This window comes from Indicator indicator, chromosome 2 (genome assembly GCF_027791375.1).
Source record: "Indicator indicator isolate 239-I01 chromosome 2, UM_Iind_1.1, whole genome shotgun sequence".
NCBI lineage: Eukaryota > Metazoa > Chordata > Aves > Piciformes > Indicatoridae > Indicator > Indicator indicator.
This window is the reverse complement of record NC_072011.1, coordinates 64,541,766-64,567,901: the sequence shown is the minus strand read 5'-3', so window position 1 is coordinate 64,567,901 and position 26,136 is coordinate 64,541,766. Positions and strand designations below refer to the sequence as shown.

The window sequence follows — 26,136 nt, the reverse complement described above, 5'->3', positions numbered from 1 at the left end:
CACTGGGCACCACCAAAAAGAGCCTGGCACCTTCATCCTGACACCCACCCCCAGATATTTGTAGACATTGTTCAGATCCCCTCTCAGTCTTCTCTTCTCCAGACTAAACAGCCCCAGGGCTCTCAGTCTCTCTTCACAGGAGAGATGTTCAAGTCCCTTCATCACCCTCTACCCTCCACTGGACTCTCTGCAGGAGATCCCTGTCTCCCTTGTATTGGGGAGCCCAGCAGTGCATAGTGAATGCTTCCTTACTTGGATTGTGGAAGGTGACTGGAAGCAGCTTTTTGGTTTTGATGTAAAGCTTCAGGTTACTTCACTGCTTTTTCCAGGCTGTCATAAGTGGAGGTGGTTTTGATCATCTGCTTTTAGTGATTGTGAAGATAAATCTTACTCTTGGCAGCTGCTTCTTCAAATGTCTCTTTTCATTGAGTCTGAGTTAAAGAAAGACATTTTCTACTTTTCCTGCTTTCTGCTCTTCAGACTTGCTAATTGGTGTCAGTGTGGGCCAGGTTTTCTTGAAACTAATTCTTTAGCTTTTTAACGCAGCTATTGAATTAAAACTGACAAATTAGAAAAGTGGTAACAGAAGATAATTATTGCTGTGGACTAGTAGATTGTTGTAAACCAGATTTATTGCTTACGTTTTTTCCACTCCAAAGAGGGGATGAAGCAACAGGGTTTGAGGTCCTCAGATTTGGACCCAAGCATGGAGTAGATTTTTCCTTTTACTGATCAAGCTTTATAGAAACAAGTCATAAATGATAGGTCTGATATAGAAAAATAAATATATCTAAATAAAACATCTAAACAAATAATATTTCTACAATATATAAATATATGGAAATAAATACAAACAAAGGCTGATAACTACCAAATAAGCCAAACCCCTCCCCCCCATATGTTACTTTGATCTGGGATTACATGGTGATGCTTTTCAATGATCTCAGTCTCCTTAAAAACAGTTCAAAAATTATTATTAAAAGCCAGCTTGGCACTCCTGAGGGGTGACCAGGCTTCTGCTATCAATATTTCAAGTGCATTTGTGGCTTTCAGCTAATTAAAGGCGGTTTCACCAGGACTGAGTGCAGCACTTAGGCCAAGAGAGCTGGATGCAGATACCTGTCACGGGTGAATGGTTTGATCCAGGGGTTAGTCTTAACTTCAATGCTCCCACTCCTGGCCACAAATGGAGAAGTTGGTCCCTGAGCAGATGCTTTCTCATTTGCCACATATTGACAAGCTAATGAATCTCTTCTGAGAGCAGTTTTATGAGCCCACTGCAGTGGGTTTAAAAACAAAGCTTTACTGGAAATGCAAGCCAGCCACACACAGCTTGTCAACCACTGCTCCTTACTGGCATTTCACTGTTCAGTACCTCACAGGCCCTTAGGTAATGGTAAGTCTGCACTGCAGACAGGATGAAGAAGGTATTAATGCTAATTTGGAGTGGTTTAATCTGAGTTTTGGCAACAAAGTCATCAGAACAGCATCCAAGTTGTTGATTTATGCTAATGAGAAGGATTATTTGTTGTGGATTTTGCTATACATCGGTAGAGCAGGCTGCTGTTAGACAACATGAACTTACCATAACCTTTCCAAATAAGAGTTGGGGGACACTACAAGGCAAAACAAAGCTTGAGGGGTTTTATTGACCTCTCAGAATGTTGAGAAACCTCTCTGGTTTGCTAAATACAGGGTCAGGTCAGGTTAAAAATGAGTATTTCGAAATCTGAAAATGAGGGGCTTGATAAATAGGTGTTTGGTTTCTTTCTGTGCTTGAAGAGGGTATTGGAATCTGTAATATTCATAGAAATACAGAACCATAGAATAGTTTGGGTTGGCAGAGACCTTAGAGATCATCTGCTCCAACCCCTCTGCCCTGGGCAGGGATGCATCTTGAGCAGACTCATCCAGCCTGGCCTTGAACACCCTCAGGTAGGAGGTATCCACAGCCTCCCTGGGCAACCCATTCCAAAGTCTCACCATAATTAAGACAACAATTTGGAGAATCTGTTAATTTGGAGAATCTGTAATAGTGATCTGCTCCAGGGAGACCTTAGAACAGCCTTCCAGTACCTGAAGGGGGCTACAAGAAGGCTAGGGAGGGACATTTTGGAAGGGCTTGTAGTGATAGGATGAGAGGGAAAGGATTGAAGCTTGAGGAGGGCAGATTTCAACTGGAGATGAGGAAGAAATTCTTCACAGTGAAGGTAGTGAGACACTGGAACAGGCTGCCCAGGGAGGTCATGGATGCCCCCTCCCTGGAGGTGTTAAGGCCAGGTTGGATGAGGCCTTGAGCAACCTGGGCTGGTGGGAGGTGTCCCTGCCCATGGCAGGGGGGTTGGAACTGGATGATCTTTAAACCCAACCCAAATCATTCTATGAATCTGTGATCTTAGTGAAAATTAAGCCTTCTAACTGTAAAAATGCTAAGGCAATAAAAGATCCCTCTGACATCACAGTGTTCCAGTTTTTAGTCTTGTTTGATGCTAGTTCTGATATGTGCACATGACACAATGTGACACCTGAGCAGAGGTGAGGAGCAGAGTGGTTGGCACTGCAGGGACTTGATTCTAGCTGGAGAACACTGCTCTGAGGTCAGGAGGCAGCTGGTTCAGTGCCAGCTGGGAGGAACCCTCACAGGGTCAGCAGGTCAGCTGTCCCACAAGCACCAGTTTGTCCCAGTGGCAAGTATTTTTCCTGTCTTCTCTGGTACCCTGGTTGACTCTTGGTACCCTGACAGCTTACTCACTCACCGCAGTGGACTGCATCAGCCTCTCTGTTAATCCTGGTTTATGCTGAGCTTTATCCAGCCACTCAGTTTGACTGGGTTGGATTTTTTCCATTCAGATTTCCCTATCTGGCACAGCATGGTAGATAACAAATTTAACAGGATGCAGTGGTGATAAAGCTGTTCAGCAGCCTAACCTCATGCTGCTGCTTTCATCATATCAAATGAATCAGTTATTTATGTGTTGTAATGTGTCTTCTCTTCAAGATTAACTTGAGTCGTGTCTTCTGTGCTCCTGCTTAGGTATTTGCATCTGTGCAGGGTGCATCAAGTGCTGCTTTTTAGCCTGCAGTGAATGCAGTGCTGTTGTTCAGATTCATAGAATGGTTTGGCTTGAAAGGGACTTTAAAGATCATCCAGTTCCAACCACCCTGCCATGGGCAGGACACTTTCCACTAGCCCAGGCTGCTAAAGCTTCATCCAGCCTGGCCTTGAACATCTCCAGGAAGGGGGCAACCACAATTGCCTTGGGCAACCTGTTCCCAGGTCTCAGCACCCTCACTGTAAAGAATTTCTTCTTGATCTCCAGTCTATATCTAGCCTCCTCAAGCTTCAGTCCCTTAATTTCTGAAGATGATATGCAGATTGAGAGGATGGAAGTGTGACACAAACATCTCTAGTGCTGATTAGCCCCCACAGCCCCCAAACAGAATTCTGCTTACTTGGTTGTGTGTGGTGAGGAGCTCTTAGCTGCTGTTCACCTGGGAGAGCTATCTGGCTTGAATTCTCTTAAAATCACAGAATGGTTTGGGTTGGAAGGAACCTTCAAGATCATCTAGTTCCAACCCACCTGCCATGGGCAGGGACACCTCACACTAGACCAGGTTGCTCAAGAACAAAATGGAACAAATACCAAAATGCTTAGGAAGTTGAAAGCATACTGAGGATGTTTCATTATCCCAATTCCCCATATTTGCACTTAATTGAAATCTTAGCAAGGAACATGATGTTAGAGCTCACAATTTAGTATATGCAGTTACCTAATCATTTTTTCTGACATCTTTATTTGGTTCCAATGGAGTTGTAATCAGAATAAACAGGATCCCTGGGTTCCTATAGCAACAACAATGGTAGTCTGAAGAATTGGTTCATTGCAGCAGAAGTATCCCTGACTCTGTTGATAACCTGAGGATTTCAAAACACTAAATTAAGAAATGAGGCTTCTGATTCATGATTCTGTAAGTAAAATTTGGGTTAAAATTTAAACCTTGTGATAACCTGAGGCTGGAGCACCTCTGCTATGAGGACAGGCTGAGGGAACTGGGGGTGTTCAGCCTGGAGAAGAGAAGACTTCAGGGAAACCTAATAGCAGCCTGCCAGTACTTGAAGAGATCATGCAAGAAGGCCTTTCCAAAGGCCTGCAGTGACAGGATGAGGGACAGTGGTTTGAAATTAGAGCAGAGCAGATTCAGATTGGATATTAGGAACAAGTTCTGCACTGTGAGGCTGCTGGAACACTGCAACAGGTTGCCCAGGGAGGTAGTTGAGGCCCCATCCCTGGAGGTATTCAAGGTCAGGCTTGGCAAGGCTCTGAGCAACCTGATGTAGTGGAGGATGTCCCTGTTGACTGCAGAGGGGGTTGGACTGGATGAGCTTTGGGGGTCCCTTCCAACCCAGACCATTCTGTGATTCTATACTGATCTCCTCTGCAATAGCTCCATTTATTTTAACATTTTCCTTGTAGCTAGCAGAGGTGGTGGAAGGTAGTGCAGAAGTGTCAGCTTTAGAGCTCTGAACATCTTCTGCACATTTGGTAAATTTCATTCAGTTGTGGTTTTGTTGTAAGGAGAGTAGAAAGATAATGTTTCCATTAAAGTGATCATCTGTGCAGAAAGAAATAGGATAGAAAGATGGATGGAAATACATTTAGAGAAATCCTATTTTCCTGAATAAACTGCATCTGTTGCATACAGAACTTCTGCCTTTGGGATAATTCTGGAAGTCTGGAGGTGCTAATAGCAATTTTTGAGACTGATTCCCAGAAAAGAGAGGGATCACCTGTCTGGAAAGTCTGGCATCCTAGTGATAGAATGTGGTTTTGTGTTAACTCTAAGCTCTTTCCCCTTTGTAGTGCAGTTAATTAGAACTTTAATTAATGTATAACTTCAGAGTTAGTTTGCATTCCTCTTAATAAAAATCTATTAAAGTGAGCGGGAACAAAGATACTCCCTTTTTCCTCCCTCCTCTGGGACAATGTGCCTTCATGCTTCAGGACATTAATATTTCAATAGTCACTGAGGATGAAACTGAACAATGGATGAAACCTAATTATTTTTCTTAGGCCTGTGATATGATCTGAGCCAGGTTCATTTTCTTCCATTCTATTCTAGTGAACTTCATTAGAAGTCACTCAGTGTTACCTGACAGATTGCCTTCAAAAATCACACTGATTAAAAAAAGAAAGGAAAACAAATACTTTGTCTCCTCTTTTTGTTTCTTCTATGCTGTACTTTTTTTCTCTCACCCTTAAAATGACTGAAAAACAGATTTAAATACTGCCTGTTAGCCCTTTCTGCTGCCTCCCTGCCCAGCTGTTCTTGCTTATTTTCTTTCTCCTTTCTTTCCTCTGTTTTTTGTACAGATCTCCTCTTCTGATGCTGCTCAGCCTCTGGCTTCCTCTCCTTCTCTGCAAGCTGCTGCTGAGAAGAGCAAAGCAGAGGTACATTGTGTTCAGGTGTAACTCTGCTCAGGTCACTGCTCTGCACAAATGTTGACATTTCTGTCATTTCACTGAGCTCACCAGAGAAGTTGAATTGATGGAGATCTTTCAGGCATTTCAAATGCTTCTCTCCTGGCTTTCTGGACTAGATAAATGAAAAGAACCAATCCAGTGGGACAGAGCATGTGTGATTGTTACCTCCAGGTGTTCTGCTCTGGTTCAGTGTCACTAAAGTGTGGAAACACTATTCTGTTCCCACTTAGTGGGCATGAATGACATTGTCCTCAGTTTGATTGTCTTGTCCATTGTCCTCAGGAATAGTTTTTGATGTGCTTTTCTTGATATGACTTGTTTGTTTCAAAATCTAAATTATCACTACTGTTCCAGCCATTTAGTTCATTGTCCTTGGAGATAAATCAGAGAATTGAGAGGTAATTCTGCCACTTTGCTCTGGTAAAACCTCACCTAGAGTACTGCATCCAGCTTTGGAGCCCTCAACACAGAATCACAGAACGTTAGGGGTTGGAAGGGACCTCTGCTGCCTTCTTGTAGCCCCTTTGAGGCACTTGAAGGCCATTATTAGGTCTCCTTGGAGCCTTCTCTTCTCCAGGCTGAACAACCCCAGCTCCCTCAGCCTGTCCTCATAGCAGAGGTGTTCCAACCCCCTGATCATTTTTGTAGCCCTCCTCTGGACCCACTGTTCCTGTCTTTTCAGATCTTCTTAGCTTAGGAGAAACAACTCTCCTTTTTTCCCTTCTGCTTATAGAAAAGCAGATGAGCAGGTGGAATAGTAAATGTCTTGAATTCTCAGAAGTTCCAATATTTTTAGTAGTGCTATACTTGAGAATTGATTCAATTCTCAGACTTAACAGCATTTTTCATAGTACTATATTAGAATTTCTTGAATTCTTAAAAGTTCCAGTATTTTTAGTAGCACAGCATTTGAGAATTGTCAGAACTTAAGTATTTTTAGCAGTGCTGTTTGAGCACAGTGAGTCACTTCTGGAAGCAGAGCAGGTAGGAGCTGACTCGAAAGGGTGTAACTGAATCTCTCTGTTTATATTCTGTAGGGCCATGGGCATTCAATACATTTGCAAATGCATCCTTAGTGAGTACTACCAAAATGCCTTTTGTTGTTGTTTTTGCAGAAGGAAAAAGAAAAAAAGAAAGAAGAGAAAAAGAGGGAGAGAGAATCAGAAAAACCCTCAAAACAGTTAGCAGTTGAAAAGGTAAGAAGAAGTCTTTTGCAGTTATTTAAAAGGCATTCAAGAGATTTAATGAAAATGAGGTATTTTTGGTGTCTAAGTGTACATTTGTGGGTGTATATGACCAATAATCCAGATAATCCCCACCCATGGTTTCCCTGTGCTGGTCCTTGCAGAGATTGGTTGACCACACTATGAGGAAAATGTTGGGGGAAGAGGGAAACAAGTTAAGAATTGTTAAGATTTAAGTTCAGGTAATGAAGGTTTTTAAGATGCTGTTCTTGCACAGGAGACTTGCACTTTTATTGAGCACTTAATACTGCCTTGCATAAATGAATCCTTCTGAAACCTCAGTGTTTGTAGTGTTTGTTTTGCACAATTGAGGTAGTAACTCTGTTCTAGGTAACTTGAAAATATTCAACTAGAGAGCAGTCTGGAAGAGAAGGACTTGGGAGTTTCAGTTGGTGACAAACTCCCCAGGAGCCAGCAGTGGTCCCTGGCAGCCCAGCAGGCAGCAGTGTGCTGAGCTGCATCCAGAGCAGGGAGAGCAGCAGCACAGGGAGGGGATTCTGCCCCTCTGATCTGCGAGACCCCACCTGGAATACTGCATCCAGTTCTGGTGCCTCTGGCATAAGAGAGGCATGGAGCTGCTGGAGCACATCCAGAGTAGGCTGTGAGGATGATCAGAGGGCTGGAGAACCTCCCCTGTAGGGACAGGCTGAGAGAGTTGGGGCTGTTCAGCCTGGAGAAGAGAAGGCTCTGGGGAGACCTTATAGCAGCTTTCCAGTACCTGAAAGGAGCCTACAAGAAAGCTGGGGAGGGACCTTTTACAAGGGCTTGTAGTGACAGGACAAGAGGGAATGGAATGAAGCTGGAAAAGGGAAGATTCAGACTGGAGATTAAGAAGCAATTCTTTCCAGTGAAGGTGGTGAGACACTGGAACAGGTTGCTCAGGGAGGCTGTGGCTACCCCCTCCCTGGAGGTGTTCAAGGCCAGGCTGGATGAGGCCTTGAGGAACCTGGGCTGGTGGGAGGTGTCCCTGTCTATGATAGGAGATTTGGAACAACCTGACAGACAAACCAGTAAAGGGACTTCTTTCTGCAGCTATATTAAAGCACAATAAGCAGCCATAGCCAGGTAAGCACAACTAAATGTGCACTGCTCTAGAGAGTGAACATTCACCAGAAATGGAATGGGTAAGTACAAATTGCAGTAATTCCTTGTAAGACAGATGTCCCTTCTCAGCTCATGTCAATCCATCAGCATCTTCTGATCAGCAGTGCAGGCTGCAAAATGCATCAGAGTCTCCATCTGTCAGTTGATTCCCCAGCAGTGCTCTGCTACCATTCTGAAGCATGTTGTGTAGTCATTCATTATGACTGCAGATGTACTTCTAGTTAAGTTTTCCAATAAGATTTGTTTATTTTGCATAATAAAAGAAGATACAAAAATATGTGCATACTTGGAGGGGGAAGGGGGAAGGGGGAAAAATCCCTACTTCATGCCAATATCTTTTTTTTTTCCCCTTCTTTCTGAAATGGGAAAGTAATTTTGGAATAAGTTTAGCACAGAAGCAAACTTTGTTCTGATGAGTTGTGTAGCTTCACTGAGCTGGAGGAAAAGGATGTCCTTAGTCGTGTTGGAGGAGGTCAAAGTGTATTTATGGATGCCAGTAACAATATAGAAATTGTTGGTTATTGAAGTTTTACAAAGGTATCTAGTCAAATGTTTTATCCAGGGAAGCTTTAGGCTGGATATTAGAAGAAACTTCTTCACTGCAAGGGTTCTGAGAGCCCTCAGCATAAGGGGAGACACGGAGCCGGTCCAGAGGAGGTCACAAAGATGATGGCCAGAGGGATGGAGAACTTCTCCTATATGGGAACAGGCTGAGAGAGCTGGGGCTGTTCAGCCTGGAGAAGTAGAGGCTCCAGGGAGACCTTAGGTCGTCCTTCCAGTACCTGAAGGGGGCTACAAGAAGGCTGAGGAGGGACATTTTGGAAGGGCTTGCAGTGATAGGATGAGAGGGAATGGATTGAAGCTTGAGGAGGGCAGATTTAAAGTGGAGATGAGGAAGAAATTCTTCACAGTGAAGGTAGTGAGACACTGGAACAGGTTGCTCAGGGAGGTCATGGATGCCCCCTCCCTGGAGGTGTTCAGGGACGGGTTGGATGAGGCCTTGAGCAACCTGGGCTGGTGGGAGGTGTCCCCCTGCAGGGAGTTTGCAGCTAGATGATCTTCAAGGTCCCTTCCAACCCAAACCATTCTATGAATCTCTGTAAGACTGGAGCAGGCTCCCCAGGGAAGTGCTTGAATTCCCATCCCTTGGAGGTGTTTCAAAGAGGCAGAGATGTGGTGCTGAGGGCCATGGCTTAGCGCCAGCCTTGGTAGAGTTAGAGAATGGTTGGACACGATGGTCTTGGAGGTCTTTTCCAACCAGAGCAATTCTATGGTTCTATGATTCTGGTCCATATAGAACAATACACTTTAGTTAACAGAAGTTAAAAGCATGGCTGTGATTTGGAATTCTTAACTTTCTAATCCCCAAGGGTCTAGTTTTGGTCTGGGGGAAAGAGAGAATTTCCCTTTGCAGGGATGCTTGAACCTTGTGACAGGGCTGGGAACGCTTGGCTGGATGGGGAGGAAAGACAACAGTGCCTGCTGTCAGCTGAGGGACAACCCTAATAGCTGAAATAAAAACCAACTGAAATGCCACTGATTGGATTTACATCTGAAGTGCCAGCAGATTACCACTTAATAATTAAGCAAGGAAAGTGAAGTCGTTTGATTTTAAATGCTTGTGCTACAAAATAAGGAATTGGGAGACTGTGTCTGCATTGGCTGAGAGTGCTGTTGTCACAGCTGCAAAATCACCTGGAATACTGCAGCAGATTTGAGTTCATTTTTAATATGTCAGCACTGATTGCTCAGATTGAACTCATCCATATGACATCTTGTTCATTGAGGAGATTCTTTAAACTCAGGCTTTTCAAGGCTTTTAAGGAAGGGCATGGACCTGATGGAGGGGGTCCAGAGGAGGGCCACAAAAATGCTCAGGGGGTTTGAACACCTCTGCTATGAGGACAGGCTGAGGGAGCTGGGGGTGTTCAGCCTGGAGAAGAGAAGGCTCCAGAGAGATCTAATAGCAGCCTGCCAGTACCTGAAGGGGGCTACAAGAAGACTGCAGAGAGACTGTTTGCAAAGGCCTGCAGGGACAGGATGAGGGCAATGGCTTCAAACTAGAGAGAGCAGAATTAGATTGGATGTTAGGAGGAAGTTCTGCACCATGAGGGTGGTGGAACACTGCAACAGGTTGTCCAGGTGGTTGAGGCCCCAGACTCAAGGTGAGGCTCCACAGCTCTGGGCAACCTGATCTATTTGAGGATGTTCCTGCTGAGTGCAGGAGGTTGGACTGGATGACCTTTGGAGGTCCCTTCCAACCCAGACCCTTCTATGATTCCATGATTGTGCTGAACCTCTCAGGATGATGAATGTTTCTGAAGGGTTGCAGCAGTTGAGCTTTGATTAACTGAAGAACTGTTTGACACTGAATTTAGTTGGGTTTATTGCCTTGCATTTTGAGTTTGAAATTGGCTCTTGCTAGCCTATGGAGTTGATTTAAGTGCCAAGAATGGGTCAGTCAGAGGTTACCTTTCAGTGGCAGTATATATCAAATACTGGTTTTCCTCCCCAAACTGGAGCCTAAATTGTCAGTTTAAACTCAGCACTAACAGTTACTGCTTCTCAATTAGCTGATACCAACTAGCAGCAGATGGCCTGAATTAACAGAGGTAGACATCAACTGCATGTGCATTTTAAAAGGCCTAGAGAAGCCCTCAAATAAAACTGGGGGCAAAGAATTTTTCTCTTCATGCAGGAAAAACAATATGACAAATATTTCTTGAACCAAATAGGAGGAACTTCTTAGGCTGCTGCTTTTGTTTGTTCTCCCCCCAAAACAGCTAAAAGTCCTCCAGGGCAAGTGAGACAAGAACTATCAGTCCCCAGTAGTTCTCTGGAGATGTTTTTACTCCAAATTGTAATCCTAATCATTTTGTACAAGGAGGGAGTTGGAGCAAACAGTGCTCTATTGATCTTCACCTCCTTGTGAGAGTGCAAGGAAGAGTTGAGAGCCCACACAATCCTTGGTGTCCACTTAAACACCACTTTGGTGGAAGTTGGTCATTTAGGTGTTTACTTTTAAGTTGTAGGAGAAAAATGACTCTCAAATATTGACCGGAATGATAAGTTAAATACAGAATTACACTGAGCGCACCCTCAGCAGGTTTGCTGAGCTGTGTGGTCCGCGTGACACTGGAGGGAATGGATGCCACACAGAGGGACTTGGACAGGCTTGAGAGGTGTGCCCAAGCCAAACTCATCACAGGATGTTAAGGGTTGGAAGGGACCTCCAGAGATCATCAAGTCCAACCCCCCTGCCAGAGTAGGACCATAGAATCCAGCACAGGTCACACAGGAACACATCCAGGCAGGTTTTGAAAGTCTGCAGAGAAGGAGACTCCACAACCTCTCTGGGTAGCCTGCTCCAGGACTTTGTGACACTCACAGTGAGGAAGTTCCTCATGTTAAGGAGGAATCTCCTGTGCTGTGCTCCATTACCCCTCATGAAGTTCAACAAGACCAAGTTCTAGGTGGCAATCTCAAGCAGAAATCCAGGCTGGGAGAGGAGTGGCTTGAGAGCAGTCTTGAGGAGAAGGCCTTGGGGGTGTCAGTTGGTGACAAACTCCCCATGAGCCAGCAATGGTCCCTGGCAGCCCAGCAGGCAGCTGTGTGCTGAGCTGCATCCAGAGCAGGGAGAGCAGCAGCACAGGGAGTGGATTCTGCCCCTCTGCTCTGCTCTGCTGAGACCCCACCTGCAGCACTACCTCGAGCTCTGGTGCCCACAGAGCTAGAAGAACATCAAACTATGGAGCAGATCTGTAGGAGGACACAAAGATGATCAGAGGGCTGGAGAACCTCCCCTGTGAGAGAGCTGGGGCTGTCCAGCCTGGAGAAGAGAAGGATTTATGTGGATACAGGGCAACCTGTTTCCCTGCTTTCTACTCCCACAGAGGTCGAAGGGTTTTAAGGCTTCTTGTTGTCTCAGGCTGCATTTCTTGGACCTGTCCCAGACTGGTTTTATATTTCTAATCAGACCTTTTCAGGCTTAGGGAAGAGATCAGATTATTTTGGCTTCTTGGGTTGCTTTTAATGCTAATCTGGGGAGAGGTAAATTAAATGAGAGTCTTCCCAAAACTTCTGCAGTTCATTCCTTTAGCAAGTAACAAAGGAGCCTTATGTTGGAGAATTACCTTGAAAAATAGTCTTACTTCATGAAATTAATCTGGCCTGGCTCTTATTACACATTGGGAGTTGCAAACAAAGAAATTAAGAAATAGATATTGCAGTAGAAGCAAGTGAAAGAACCCCTTTTTTTTTTTTTTTTTTTTTTTTTTTGGTCAGATGGGAAGAGAAGGATTGTTTGTCCTTTCAGTAAACCTCTAGCAAGGCTATCATGGTTTTTTATTTCAGCCCAGTGCATGTTCTCTCTATTAGCTCCTGGTTCTCTCAAGTCTGGCCTACAGCAGGACAGTATTTTAATGTACTTTTAAAATACTCTATAGAAATAGAATCCTAAAACTGTGAGAAGAAGCTTGGCTTTGGGCTGCTTTGGTTAAATTAGCTTCTTCTTTAACTTGCCCAACTATTTTTAACACAAAAGGTTGCTTAATTTAATTTGCTCCTCAGTAACATTTTTGCTCAGTGCAGGGTCAAAACCCGAGACTGCTCTGGTTTTTCAGTTGGTGGTGCTCACTAGTAGATGACATTGCCAGGGTTCTCCTGCTTGTCTATGGTAAGCTTCACCTTTTGTCCTGGTGACTGGATATAAGGAAGAAATTCTTGACAGTGGGGGTTGAGAGACACTGGAACAGGTTGCCCAGGGAGGTTGTGGCTGCCCTCTCCCTGGAGGCATTCAAAGCCAGCTTGGATGAGGCCTTGAGGAACCTTGGCTGGAGGGAGGTGTCCCTCTGCAGCCTTCTTGTAGCTCCCTTCAGGTACTGGAAGGCCACTGTGAGTCTCCCTGGAGCCTTCTCTTCTGCAGGCTGAACAACCCCAGCTCCCTTAGCCTATACTTGTAGGAGACCTTTTAGTTCTGAGTGGGTACACTGATGCTGTGTGATGTGTGACTCAAAAGGTTTCCAGAAGGGAAGTTGTAAAAGAAAACACTTTAATGAGGAGTTGGAAATAATTCAGCTACATTATTGCAGTCTAGCCCAGGCTAATGAGCTTGATAGAAATGGAGTAGAAATACCTAAGCTGAGTTCATATAACCATAATAGCCATAAAAATGTGGTTCTAAAAATGAAGATGTATTTAAAACAGCTTGTAAAAATGCAAACCATATTTACTGCATTTCACAGCTTGCAAACTGAGATGCATTAAAAAAACTTCAATCCTAATCTGATTTATGGCTGTTGTAATGGGACACTGGATCAGCTACAGCTTTGAGATGGATCTGTCCTGTTTTTCTACTTCAGAGTGATTTCTTCTAAGAGATTTTTCTTTTAGAAACAGATTTTATTGGATTAGCAGCAGTATGCTTTTGTTTTGTATAATCAAGTTCCATGACATAAAACATAGAATGGCTTAACTTGGAAGGGACCTCAGAGATCATCTACTCCAACCTCCCCACCACGGGCAGGGACACCTCTCAAATAGACTCAGCTGCTCAAAGCCTCATCCAACCGGGCCTTGTACACCCCCAGGGAGGAGACATCCACAACCTCCCTGAGCAACCTGTTCCACAGTCTCACCACCCTCATACTGAAGAACTTCCTCCTAACATCCAGTCTAACCCTGCTCTCCTTCAGCTTCAAACCATTGGAAAGCATTTCCGAGGTCTCCCCAGAGCCTTCTCTTCTCCAGGCTGAACACCCCCAGCTCCCTCAGCCTGTCCTCCTAGCAGATGTGCTCCAGCCCCCTGATCATTTCCATGGCCCTCCCCTGGACCTGCTCCATCAGATCCATGTCCTTCCTGTGTTGAGGGCCCCAGACCTGTACACAGTACTGCAGGTGAGGTCTCCCCAGAGCAGAGCAGAGCAGAGCAGAGGGGCAGGATCCCCTCTCTCCATCTCTGGCCATGCTGCTTTCGATGCAGCCCAGGCTGCCATCGGCCTGCTGGGCTGCAATGCTTTAACCAGATCCAGAAGTCTTTCAGCTGTCAGGAAAAATCATGTCTAGAAACCTATTGCAAGCTTAGAGTAAATTACTAACATTGCTTTGTCGTGTGGAAACTCTCAAATGTTTATGCTGTCTTGCAAGTTTTCTTGCAAGCAGGCAATGAAGAGGGAAGGAATCCAATTACTTGATGCACAAAGCATACAATTCCTGCCTAACAAGAGCAAAGGAAGACTTTTGTTCAGTAACCATAGAAGCATCTCTGAGCTCTATTGAGTAAACTGGAAATTGCTTTTAAGTAAGACAAAAAGTGCTTTTCACTGAATTATTTGATGGACCCTCAGCCTTCATAAAGCTGCTTGTAGTTAAGGTAGGGTATAGAAATAAGGAATTCATGGGCAGTCAGCTGTGTATGAAACCCTCAGTTCTAGATTCATGTGAGTTTTTCATTGGAATACAAAACTGAGGGGAATGTGCAGAGAAGGATTTTTTTAATGTGTAATAGTAAAGCATGAAAACAGGAGCAGAGAACTGGCCTGGGCAGCTGGTGGCTCAGATTTTTGGCAGTGACTGATACCTTACTTCAGAGTAGGAGGGATATTTACAGTAGAAACTTAGGGCAGGACATGGACCTGCTGGAGTGGGCCCAGAGGAGGGCCACAAGGATGATCAGAGGACTGGAGAAGAGGAGGCTCAGGGAAGACCTTAGCACCATGGACTAGAACATAAAGGGTGGCTACCAGGAGGATGGAGACTCCCTTTTTTACAAGGAGTCCCCTGGAAAAGACAGTTATTGCTGGAGAGATTCCCATTGGAATGTTTGTAGGAGAGGAAAGTAAAGGATTACCTGAGCAAGGAGAGCTTTACACCCATGTGTTGAACTATAAAGTTCTCCTAATACTAAATACTAGGAGCTAATGACTTCAGGAATTCAGGAACCCAAATGGCTCTACCCAAACCACACTGGTGGAGTCACCATCACTGAAGGTGCTCAAGAAATGTGGCCATGGCACTTCAGGACATGGTTTAATGGCTGTGGTGTTCTTAGGTTGAAGATTGGACTCAATGATCTTAGAGGTCTCTTCCAACCAAAACAGTTCTGTGATTGTGGGAGTGATAAAGGTGGGAGTGAAGCAGGTTCTGTTGGTGTCAGCCAGTGGGTGTCAGCCAGTGGCCAGCCTGTCAGTGTTCCACCACCATTACTCATTAATCTGTTTTAGCTCAGAACTGCTCATTGATCAACCAATCTTCTTCATGGTGGTGTGATAATTAGGGAGTCAATGCATGTGGAATGCATGCAGGAGAAGGCATTTGTCATGCCACTGCTGGAAAGTGGTTTGTATCAATACTACAAATTGTTGGTGTGATGGATTTAGGTGATCAGGCTGATAGTGGTATGAGAAGAATTGTAACCAGATTTGTGAACTCATTTTCATAATCAAATTTCATGCTAATCCCATCTTCCATTCTGATGTCTCTAGGCAAGAAAAGACCAGGAGTTCCTTATTCCAAAGGGGAAAAATGCTGTCATTTGCCTTCAGGTCTGCAAAGGCAAAGATCATGAACACAGGTTATGTCCATCTGTGCAATCTGAAAGCTCTGCAGATGCCCTTTTCAGGAAGGTTAAATGATGTCAGCAGCCTGCTGCTAATTTTTCACAGAATCACAGAATTGTCAGGGTTGGAAGGGACCTCAGGGATCATCCAGTTCCAACCCCCTTGCCGTGTGCAGGGACACCTCACACTACAGCAGGTTGCTCAGAGCCACATCCAGCCTGGCCTTCAAAACTTCCAGGGATGAGGCTTCCACCACCTCCCTGGGTAGCCTGTTTCAGTGTCTCACCATCCTCCTGGGGGAGAACTTCTTCCTGACATCTAATCTAAATCTCCCCTCCTCTAGATTGGATCCATTCTCCCAGTCCTATCACTCCCTGACACCCTACAAAGTCCCTCCCCAGCTTTCTTGGAGCCCCCTTCAGATACTGGAAGGCTACAATAAGGTCTCCTGGGAGCCTTCTCTTCTCCAAACTGAGCAACCCCAACTCCCTCTCAGTCTGTCCTCACCGGGGAGGAGCTCCAGCCCTCTGATCATCCTTGTGGCCCTTCTCTGGACACGTTGCACTTTCAATTTAAGCTTTTAAAAACTTGAAGGTTTTTCCCTTAGTGCTGCAGAACTGTATAGTTTGGGTGCTGCAATTAGTGGATAAATCAAATTCTGGGCAGCTTTTTGCCTGGTATGTGATATGCAGTGGTTCAGTGACAGATTTCAGCTTCTTTGTAACCTATCCTGGAACTCATATTTGTTTTGTAATGTGTAGCAGTGAAGATAGAAGGATAATGTTTTACAGTCATTGTGCCACATCCCTTATAATCATAACTGCAGCTTATTTCATTACAAATCAAATTCATTATGATAAACAAACACAGAAAAGAGGTGGGTTTTTTTTACTCCTGTTACTGGAACAGCATATTTAATGAGAACTTTTTAAGCACTCTCTGTCTTCAGAAAGGTTACTTGTGTTTGTTTTATTCTTCCTTTTAAAGCCACAGAAGAAAGAGGATCAGCAATCAGAAGCTAAAGCAAGTCCCAAAAAGTCATCAGAACCCACAATTGACCTTTTAGGACTTGGTAAGCAGCACATAATTGCCTCATTTTGAATCAACCACAGATGCTTGGGTATCTGTTTTAATAGCCACACTTTCATTTTCTCTGTGCTTTCACATAGTTAGAGGAGGAATTTGAAAACCATAAGCCTGAGCCTATGAATTTGAAACTATAAAGGAAAATGCTTCAGGGATGTGGTTATAGCAGTGCTTGTGTTTTGCTAAGGAGAATAATGAGCTCCTGTGGGAAGGAGAAGTTATCAAAGTGATCTTCAAAAGGCTTTGTGGATTGTGGTGTTTCAGTGTTTATGGTAATGACAATGCTGAGGTCATCTCAATTGTGCATCTGTGAAATACTTTAGATCATAAAGTTCCTCTATTAGTTAAAAGAACAGGAAGCTGCCTGACTAGTCTGCTGGAACACCTAATGCACTGAGCATGGCTGTGGTGTGGACTGTCACCACTTAGCTGCAGGCTTGGGAGAGTGAGAGAACCATAGAATGGCTCAGGTTGGAAGGGACCTCAGAGATCAGCTACTCCAACTCCCCTGCCATGGACAGGGACACCTCTCAGCTAGACTGAGCTGCTCAAGGCCTCATCCAACCTGGCCTTGAACACCCCCAGGGAGGAGGCATCCACAACCTCTCTGGGCAGCCTGTTCCAGAGTCTCACCATCCTTGTAGTGAAGAACTTCCTCCTAACATCCAGTCTAACATGGCTCCCTCAGCTTCAAACCATTCCCCCTTGTCCTGGAGGGACAACTTTTCTTCACAGGATGAGGTATGAGCAGCCAAGTCTAGTTCAGAGATGTCCCTACCCATGGTGGGGAGGTTGGAGTAGATGATCTCTGAGGTCCCTTCCAACCTAAGCACTTCTCTGATTCTATGAAAATCAATAGTAATTTAGAGTTGATGGAAAGATGATTCGCTTCTGTATTTTTCCCTTTAGCAGACCAACAATCTAATTAAGACCTAAAATGTAATTAGTATGTTAAGACTGCTGAGCTTCTGTGTCCTTTTAGTCATGATTTGAAATGAATCTTGGTAGCAGAGTTTTATTAGAGTTTTATTATGGTGAGGAGGGCCACGAGGATGATCAGAGGGCTGGAGCTCTTCTCCTGTGAGGACAGACTGAGAGAGAGTTGGGGTTGTTCAGTTTGCAGAAGAGAAGGCTCCAAGGAGACCTTCTTGTGGCCTTCCAGTACCTGAAGGGGGCTACAAGAAGGTTGGAGAGGGACTTTTTAGGGTGTGGGGACTGATAGGACTGGGGGGAATGGATCCAAGATAGAGGAGGGGAGATTTAGATTGGATGTTAGGAAGAAGTTCTTCACCATGAGGGTGGTGAGACACTGGAACAGAGGTTGTCCAGGGAGGTAGTGGATGCTTCATCCCTGGAGGTTTTGAAGGCCAGGCTGGATGTGGCTCTGAGCAACTTGCTGTGGTGTGAGGTGTCCCTGCCCATGGCAGGGGGGTTGGAACTGGATGATCCTTGAGGTCCCTTCCAACCCTAACAATTCTGTTATCCTGTAATACAGTTGGGATACAGAGGCTAACTGCAGATGTGGTATGCAGCAGAAAGAGCTTTATAATTGGTGTTCAGCAGCTGTGCTTCTTCAGAGAGCTATACAGAGGGCAGAGTTGATGATTTGAATGTTAAACCCCCATCATTTTAGAGGAGGGAGTGTTTAAAGATCTTTTGAATAACAAATTGAAAGACAGCCTGACAAGCTTGTAGAGTTTGGAATCCACCCAGCTGCAAACCAGTGGTGTGTTAATGAGAGCAGACCTGCCTGCTTCATTTACAGAGCTGCCTTTTAATTAGTGCCTGCAGCAGGCTGCTTCACATAATACCACAAGAAAGATTAATTCAACTCCATGTATCATAGAATCATTGATTTGTTTCATTTGGAGGAGATCTCCAAGCTCATTGATTCAACTATCAACCTAAGACCACCATGGCCATTAAACTGTGTCCCAAACTGCCACGGCCACAGGAGCAGCCCAGGTGGAAAGGGACCTCAAAAAACCATCTGGTGCAGCCTGTGGGATGAGAAGAGATGAGATTGTCTGGCATTGTGTCTGATGGCATCTGCGCAGAATCACAGACTGCCAGGTTGGAAGGGACCCCAAGGATCATCTGGTCCAACCTTTCTGGGTGATAGTGGAGTTGAAATGAGCTGGCCCAGCACCCTGGCAAGCTGAGTTTTAAAACTGACCACATAGGGGAATCCACTCTTAGGAGATGATTGCCATGTCTGACTGTTCTTGTGGTGACACGCTGCATCCTGAAAGCCTCAGTTGTACCCTGTGATAGGACAAGGGGCAGTAGGTGGAAACTACAGCACAGGAGGTTCCACCTCACCATGAGGAGGAACTTCCTCACTGTGAGGGTCACAGAGCACTGGAACAGGCTGCCCAGAGAGGTTGTGGAGTCTCCTTCTCTGGAGACTTTAAAGCCCTGTTTGGATGTGTTCCTGTGTGACCTGAGTTAGATTCTGTGGTCCTGCTCTGGCAGGGGGGTTGGACTCAATGATCTTTGGAGGTCCCTTCCAACCCCTGACACCCTCTGAGCCTGTAGTCCTGTGATGAAAGGTATCTCCACACCACCCTCTTGCAGAAGGCAGCTAGCAGAAAGCTGGGGTGCTGCTGTGGTACTGATGTATCAGCAGCATGTCAAACACTTGGCAGGTGCTGGCTCCTTGCAGCTCTGATCTCCTGTGAACCTTCTCACTATGTTGGAAGGCTTGGTTTAGTGAATGGTTCCATTGAAGTGTTCACTCTGATGGGCTAAAATTTGGCCTTTTGGGTTGATTGGGGTTTTTTGGGGGGGTTTATTTATTTTTTTATTTATTATCAGGGAAACTGAAGCACTTTGGAACATGACAAGGGAGGGAGGGTGTTTAATACATGTGCCTCAGTGAGAAAATGAGAACGTTCAATTATTCATTCCAGGCAATCCTTGTGCCTGGAAATTATGCACAGCACATTCCCAAATAGACCTGAAGCAGTGAACCTTGGGGGAGAGGATTTTTGGAACTGCCTGTCTGTAGAATGACCTCAAAAGGAGCTTGTTACTTAACTTGCCAGTATCTGTGATCCAGGCTGCATCAGTGGGCCAAGGACAATGGGATGAGGTTCAAGAAGGCCAAGTGTTAGGTCCTGCACTTGGATCACAACCCCATGAAATGTTACATTTCATATTGCAGAGTGGCTGGAAAGCTGCCCAGCAGAAAAGGACCTGGGCATGCTGTTTGACAGCTGGCTGAAGATGAGTCAGCAGTGTGCCCAGGTGGCCAAGAAAGCCACCATGCATCCTGGCCTGGATTAGCAATAGTGTGGCCAGAAGGACCAGGGAAGAGATTTCCCCCTGTGCTCAGCACTGGTGAGGCACCACCTTGAGTGCTGGGTTCAGTTTCAGGGCTCTCACTAGTAGAAAGACATTGAGGTGCTGGAGCAGGTCCAGAGAAGGACAGCAAAGCTGGTGAAGGGTCTGGAGAGGAGCAGCTGAAGGAACTGGAGTTGTTGAGTCTGGAGACGAGGATGCTGAGGGGAGATTTTGTCACTCTCTGCAGTTCCCAGAAAGGAGGTGGGAGACAGGTGGGCAGGGGTCCCTTCTTCCTAGGAACAAGTGACAGAAAGAGAGGAAATGGCCTCAAATTGCACCAGGGGAGGTTTAGGTTGGAGATTAGAAGAAACTTCTTGACTGAAAAGCCTGGCACAGGCTACCCAGGGAGGTGGTTGAATCCCCATCCCTGGAGGTGTTTCACAGAGGCAGAGATGTGGTGCTGAGGGCCATGGGTTAGCCCCAGAACTGACAGAAGTTGAGAATGGTTGGACTGGATGATCTTAAAGGCCTTTTCCAACCCAAACAATTCCATCATTCTAATGTTAACTCTGTGCAGTGCAAGAGCTGAAGGTTCTTGTGGATAATGAGCTCAGCATGCCTGGCAGGGGCTCATGTGGAGCTAGAGAATGAAGCCAGTGCCAGGTACTTCAGAAAAAGGGGGAAGGGTGGATTTCCTTCCTAATGCAAGTAAAGCTCCCTTCAGTAAATTGGCACATCAGGAGTAACTGTATGAATCCTGAAATACCAGTTTAAATCCACTGGGATTTCAGTGGACCCAGTGTTTTGTCTGATGCATGGCTACCAGGTTTGGGCCTTCTCAGTAAGACCTCTGTTTAAATCCTCACCCAAAATATTGGTCTGCTTGAAAAAGGCACTTCAAGAAGGAGCTGGGTGTGGACACTTTGCTGTGGCTGTCTTTGGGGAAGGCTTTAAGTGTTTTCTCCGTTGGGGTTGTTTGGTTTGGTTGTTCTTTTCTGAAGCACACTAGCATCCCATCTCTTACAGAATCACACAAGGGTAGGGGTTGGAAGGGGCCTTGAAAGGTCATCCAGTCCAGAGGAGGATCATCTAGGGCAGGTCACACAGGAACACATCCAGGCAGGTTTTGAAAGTCTCCAGAGAAGGAGACTCCACAACCTCTCTGGGCAGCCTGCTCCAGGGCTCTGTCACCCTCATAATGAAGAAGTTTTTCCTTATGTTCATGTGAGACCTCCTCTGCTCCAGCTCACACCCCTTGCCTCTTGTCCTGTCCTTGGACATCCCTGAGCAGAGCCTGGCTCCAGCCCTGCACATCTTTATCAACAGGAATGAGGTCACCCCTCAGGCTCCTCTGCTCCAAGCTCCAAGCCCCAGCTCCCTCAGCCTGTCCTCACAGGGAGATGTTTCACTGCCTTCAGCAGCTTGGTGGCTCTGTGCTGGACTCTATCAAGCAGTTCCCTGAGGTCCTTCTTGAGGGTATCAGAACTGGACACAATATTCCAGTTGTGGACAGAGTAGAGTGTCAGGAGAATCTCTCTTGACCTACTAATCACAGCCCTTCTAAGACACCACAGGATGCCATTGGTCTTCTTGGCCACAAAGGCACATTGCTGGCTCCTGGGCATCCTTCTGTCCACCAGGACCCTCAGATCCTTTTTCCCCAGAGCCACTCTCCGGGAAATCAGTCCCCAACCTCTGCTGGCCATGGAGTTATCCTTTCCCATGTGCTAGAGTGGATAATCCTTATCTCAGAAACGAAACAGAGCTTTGCTGGGGGCAGGGTAGGAGGGAACAGGCAGCTTTGATTCTTCTCATGCTGTTCAAAACATGACCAACTTTCCCTTTCCCTCCTGCCTTCTCTTGAAGATGGCCCAGCTGAAGCATCTGTTGCAAACGGAGGCACTGCTGCTGTCACAGCGCTGAGCGATGACCTGGATATCTTTGGTCCAATGATCTCTAATCCTTTACCAGCAGCTGCTGCACCTCCTGCTCAGGTAAGAGTTATCCCCTGACATGGGTGAGCAAATACGTGCAGGCAGGGCCACGTTTTCCTGCAGGGAATTGTTCCTCACTCAGAACTGATGCAGCACTCGTGGCTGAAGACTCTTCAGCTGCTCTTTTCTCACCTCTTCAAGCTTCCCCACAGAATTAGGAGGTAATCTGCTCTTCCTTTCTGATTCCTTCTGCATATCCAGCTGCACTGGAGCCTTTCTTACCCTGCTGATGGCAGTCGTGTTCTCCTTTGGTTTGTGTTCCTTTGGCTTGTTCTTTATCAGGCACTGTTGAATGTATTTTTACTTTATGTCCTCAGGTTATTGGGCTGTAAGTCATACTCAAGACAGAATCACAGACTGCCAGGTTGGAAGGGACCCCAAGTTTCAGCTGGTCCAACCTTTCTAGGTGATAGTGGAGTTGAAATTAGCTGGTCCAGCACCCTGGCAAGCTGAGCCTTAAAACTGTCTGGTGTAGGGGAATCCACCACTTTCCCTGGGAGATGATGCCAGTATCTGACTGTTCTCATGGGGAAATATTTCCTTCCGGATTCCAATGGGAATCTCCCCTGCAATAGCTTGTCTCCATCACCCCTTGTCTTTTTCATGTGATTCCCTGTAAGAAGGGAGTCTCCATCCTCCTGGTAGCCACCCTTTATCAACTGGTCCATGGCAATAAGGTCTCTCCTAAGCCTTCTCAAGGCTGAACAAACCCAGCTCACTCAGCCTTTCTTACTGCTTTCACAAAGCATTAAGACCTCTTGCTGCTTTGTGATGCTCATATTTTGGATAGGCTACAGCAGATGCTGTACCAGATGTCTTGGATGTCTTAGAGCTGCTAAAATTCTCTACTCTTAACCTTCATATTCAAAATCAAGACTGGATATCAAGAAAAACAATATTTCTACCTAGGCTGATCTCTGTGTCTCATCTTGGAACTTGTATAACCCCAGATGGGTTGTGTTCCTCAGGAGATGTGACAGGAATGGGATGTGGAGTTCCTGAGCAAGCCCTGTGTGGATCTGTATGTGTGTGAGCAGCACTGAGACACACCTGGGTGTCACCTCTGTAGCAAACATTTTGGTGCAAGAGCAGAGAGAACCTGACAGCCTGTGCCTGTTTCCCAGTTGTAGACTGCAGGAAGGTTTAATTACTCTCAATAACTTAAATTAGCTTGAAGGGCTTCAGCCAGAGAGGAACAAAGTATTAGAGGAATGTTGCTGCTCGAAGCTGATGAACTGAAATTTTACTTCAGCCTCTTCTCCAGCATTGCTCCTCTGAGATGCTGCAGTTTATCCCAAAGCATTTCATCTTCTGTTTCTGCTCTGCTCTGGTCCTCACCACCCAGGAGAAGATTAATGAGATGTGAGCTGTGATCTCCTTAGTGATTTCCTAATTGTCTTCCATAATCTTAACTACAGCTCATGATTTATGCTGCTCACTGGTGAAAAGTGCTGGAGCAACAGGAATCATGCAGTTTCAGAGGTTGGAAGGGACCTCCAGAGATCATCCAATCCAAACCCCCTGCCAGAGCAGCATCACCTAGGTAACATAGGAACACATCTAGGTAGGTTTTGAAAGTCTCCAGAGAAGGAGACTCCACAACCTCTCTGGGCAGCCTGCTCCAGGACTCCAGCACCCTCACAGTGAAAAAGTTTTGCCTTATTTTGAGGTGGAATCTCCTGTGTTCCAGCTTGTCCCTGTTGTTCCTTGTCCTGTCACTGGGCACTACCAAACAGAGCCTGGCACCTTCATCCTGACACCCACCTCTCTGATATTGATAGACATTGCTCAGATCCCCTCTCAGCCTTTTCTTCTCCAGACTAAACAGCCCCAGGGCTCTCAGCCTTTCTTCACAGGAGAGATGTTCCAGTCCTGCAGTCACCCTCATGGCTCTCCATTGGACTCTCCAGCAGGTCTCTGTCTCTCTTGAACTGGGGAGCCCAAAACTGCGCACAGTATGCCAGGTGTGGTCTTACCAGGGCAGAGTAGAGGGGGAGAAGACCCTCTCTAGCCCTGCTGGCCACAGGAATGAATCATCCTTAGCTGTAACCCTCCCTGGAGCTGGTTGGGGTTTTAGTGTGGGGTGTTTGGTGACCTCCATCTCTTCCTCCCATAATCTTTGTGTCAGGTTTTTATCTTCAGCTCCCCGTTCCCTTGGTGTCTCTAAGTGCACCTTTCTTTCCCAGAGCACCTCCACTAAAGCAGCAGCAGCTGCCCCTTTGTCTGCGGCCTCCGGGGACCTGGATCTGTTCACGGAGCAAGCGCCCAGGTCGGAGGAGTCGGCCAAGAAGCAGCTCTCCAAAGACTCCATCCTGTCGCTGTACGGCACAGGGAGCCTGCCGCAGCAGAGCGCGCCGGGTGAGTCATGGGGCAGGGCTCTCAGCCTCCCTGCGGCCGGAGAACTCAGGCTGGGTGCCCTGCTCGCCTCCGCCAGGATGAGAACAGAGCTGCTCTGCCTTGCTGTCAGCTGCGGTGCTGTGAAAAGAGACCCCCAAGGCAGCCCTGAGAAGGTTGTGGTTAGAGTCAGAGAACGGGTTGGGTTGGAAGGGACCTAAAAGATCATCCAGTTCCGATCCCTTGCCATGGGCAGGGACATCTCCCACCTGACCAGGTTGCTCAAAGCCTCATCTAGCCTGGACTTTCAGGGATGAGGTGTCCACAGCCTCCCTGGGCAACCTGTTCCAGTGTTCCATCACTCTCACAGTGAAGAACTTCTTCCTCATGTCCAATCTAAATCCACCCTGCTCTAGTTTAAAACCACTGACCCTTGGCTTAGCATCACAAACCCTTAAGGAAAGTCCTTCCACAGCTTGCTTGTAGGCCCCCTTCAGGTCCTGGAAGGCTACTATGAGGTCTCCCTGGAGCCTTCTGTTCTCCAGGCTGAGCAACTCCTGTCCCCACAGGGGAGGTTCTCCAGCCCTCTGTCTTTGTGACCTCCTCTGGACCCACTCCAGCAGTTCCATGTCCTTGTGCGGGGGACACCAGAACTGGATGCAGTACTTCAGGGAGGGTCTCACAGGGCATAGTAGAGAGGCAGAATCACCTCCCTTGACCTGCTGGTTCACCACAGGGTTTTTTGAAACTCTTGGCCAGTTCTCCTCTGGTGCTGAGTCCCTTTCCTCTGAGAGCTTTTAAGCAGCTTTTAACTTCTACCAGAAGCTAATGGTGCTGATGTACAAGGGGACAAAGTTAGCCTTGAAAATTATTTAGGGGCACTTCTGATTTGTGGGGTTGGGGGAGAAAACCACCAAACACCTTTGCTGAAATCTTGCCTTCTCTGGTCCAGGTATGTTCATGGGGTCATCTTCTATGCCATTTACCACACAACCACAACCATCAACTCATTTTCAAGGCTTTCCAGCCATGGGAGTTCCTGTGCCTGCACCAACCGGGATGATGGGCAACATGATGGGACAATCTGTGCCAGTCATGGGACAGAGCACAGGCATGATGGGAGGAATGGGAATGCCCAATGGATTTACTGGTACTACACAGACTGGTGTGATGGGACTTCCTCAAAATGTGGTTGGACCTCAGAGCGGGATGGTGGGACAGATGGTGACGCCACAAAGCAAGTACGGATTGCAACAAACCCAACAACCTCAATGGAACCTCTCTCAGGTAAGGACTTGTCCTGCCCAGGCAGGGCTGCTTCAGGAACAATGTAGCTCCTCAGATACACCACATTGGGCTGCGGGAGGAGAGCTGGGGTGGAGCCAAGGGACAGGCTGCTGGGCTGGGAACAGCTCAGAGGCCCAGTTTCAACCCAGTGAATGATGGAATTCAGAGTAACTAATTTATGAGCAGAGAATCAGCTTGGTCAGGGTAGGGCAAACTCAGCTCTCTGCTTCTGCAGCTGCTCTGAGCCTGGCACCTGAAGTTGGCCAGGGCACAGCCAGCCTGGCTGCAGTTCCAGCATAATGGATGGAAACAGCCTTGGACTGAAAGCAGCCTTTCAGTGCCTGAGGGTTGTCATGGACAGTTCATGCTTTGGTTCATAGCCTTCAGCAGTCTTCTCTGGACACTTGCTCAGCCTCGGCTCTTCCTTCTCCCTGGCACTTCCATGCTGTTTTTCTAGTTCTTAAATATGTTTTAAAGGCTCTCTAAGAGTGTCAGTGCACACCTGGGGTGGGGTTTGTGCACACCATGGAATCACTGAATCCATTCAGTTGGAAAAGCCCTTTCAGCTCATCCAGTCCAACCATTCTCTAACTCTGCCAAGGCTGGTGCTCAACTATGGCCCTCAGCACCCTGCCCCTGTCTCTTTGAAACATCCCCAGGGATAGGGATTCAACCACCTCCCTAGGCAGCCTGTGCCAGGCTTTGAGAACCCTTTCAGTCAAGAGGTTTCTTCTAATATCTGACCTAAACCTGGCACAATTTC

The 26,136-nt window shown here is 46.4% G+C and overlaps 1 protein-coding gene across 2 annotated transcripts in view; it reads left to right on the top strand.

Moving 5' to 3' along the window:
• SMAP1 (small ArfGAP 1) overlaps positions 1 to 26,136 on the top strand; it is a 68,292-nt gene that overhangs the window by 39,598 nt on the left and 2,558 nt on the right. Inside the window, exons 5-10 of one of the 2 annotated variants that reach the window (XM_054395221.1) lie at positions 5,373 to 5,450; positions 6,599 to 6,689; positions 16,388 to 16,459; positions 21,625 to 21,752; positions 23,939 to 24,110; positions 25,039 to 25,373. In XM_054395221.1, coding sequence (XP_054251196.1) covers positions 5,373 to 5,450; positions 6,599 to 6,689; positions 16,388 to 16,459; positions 21,625 to 21,752; positions 23,939 to 24,110; positions 25,039 to 25,373 — 876 coding nt within the window. The remainder of the gene's footprint in view (positions 1 to 5,372; positions 5,451 to 6,598; positions 6,690 to 16,387; positions 16,460 to 21,624; positions 21,753 to 23,938; positions 24,111 to 25,038; positions 25,374 to 26,136) is intronic. The other variant, XM_054395229.1, reaches the window with a different exon arrangement.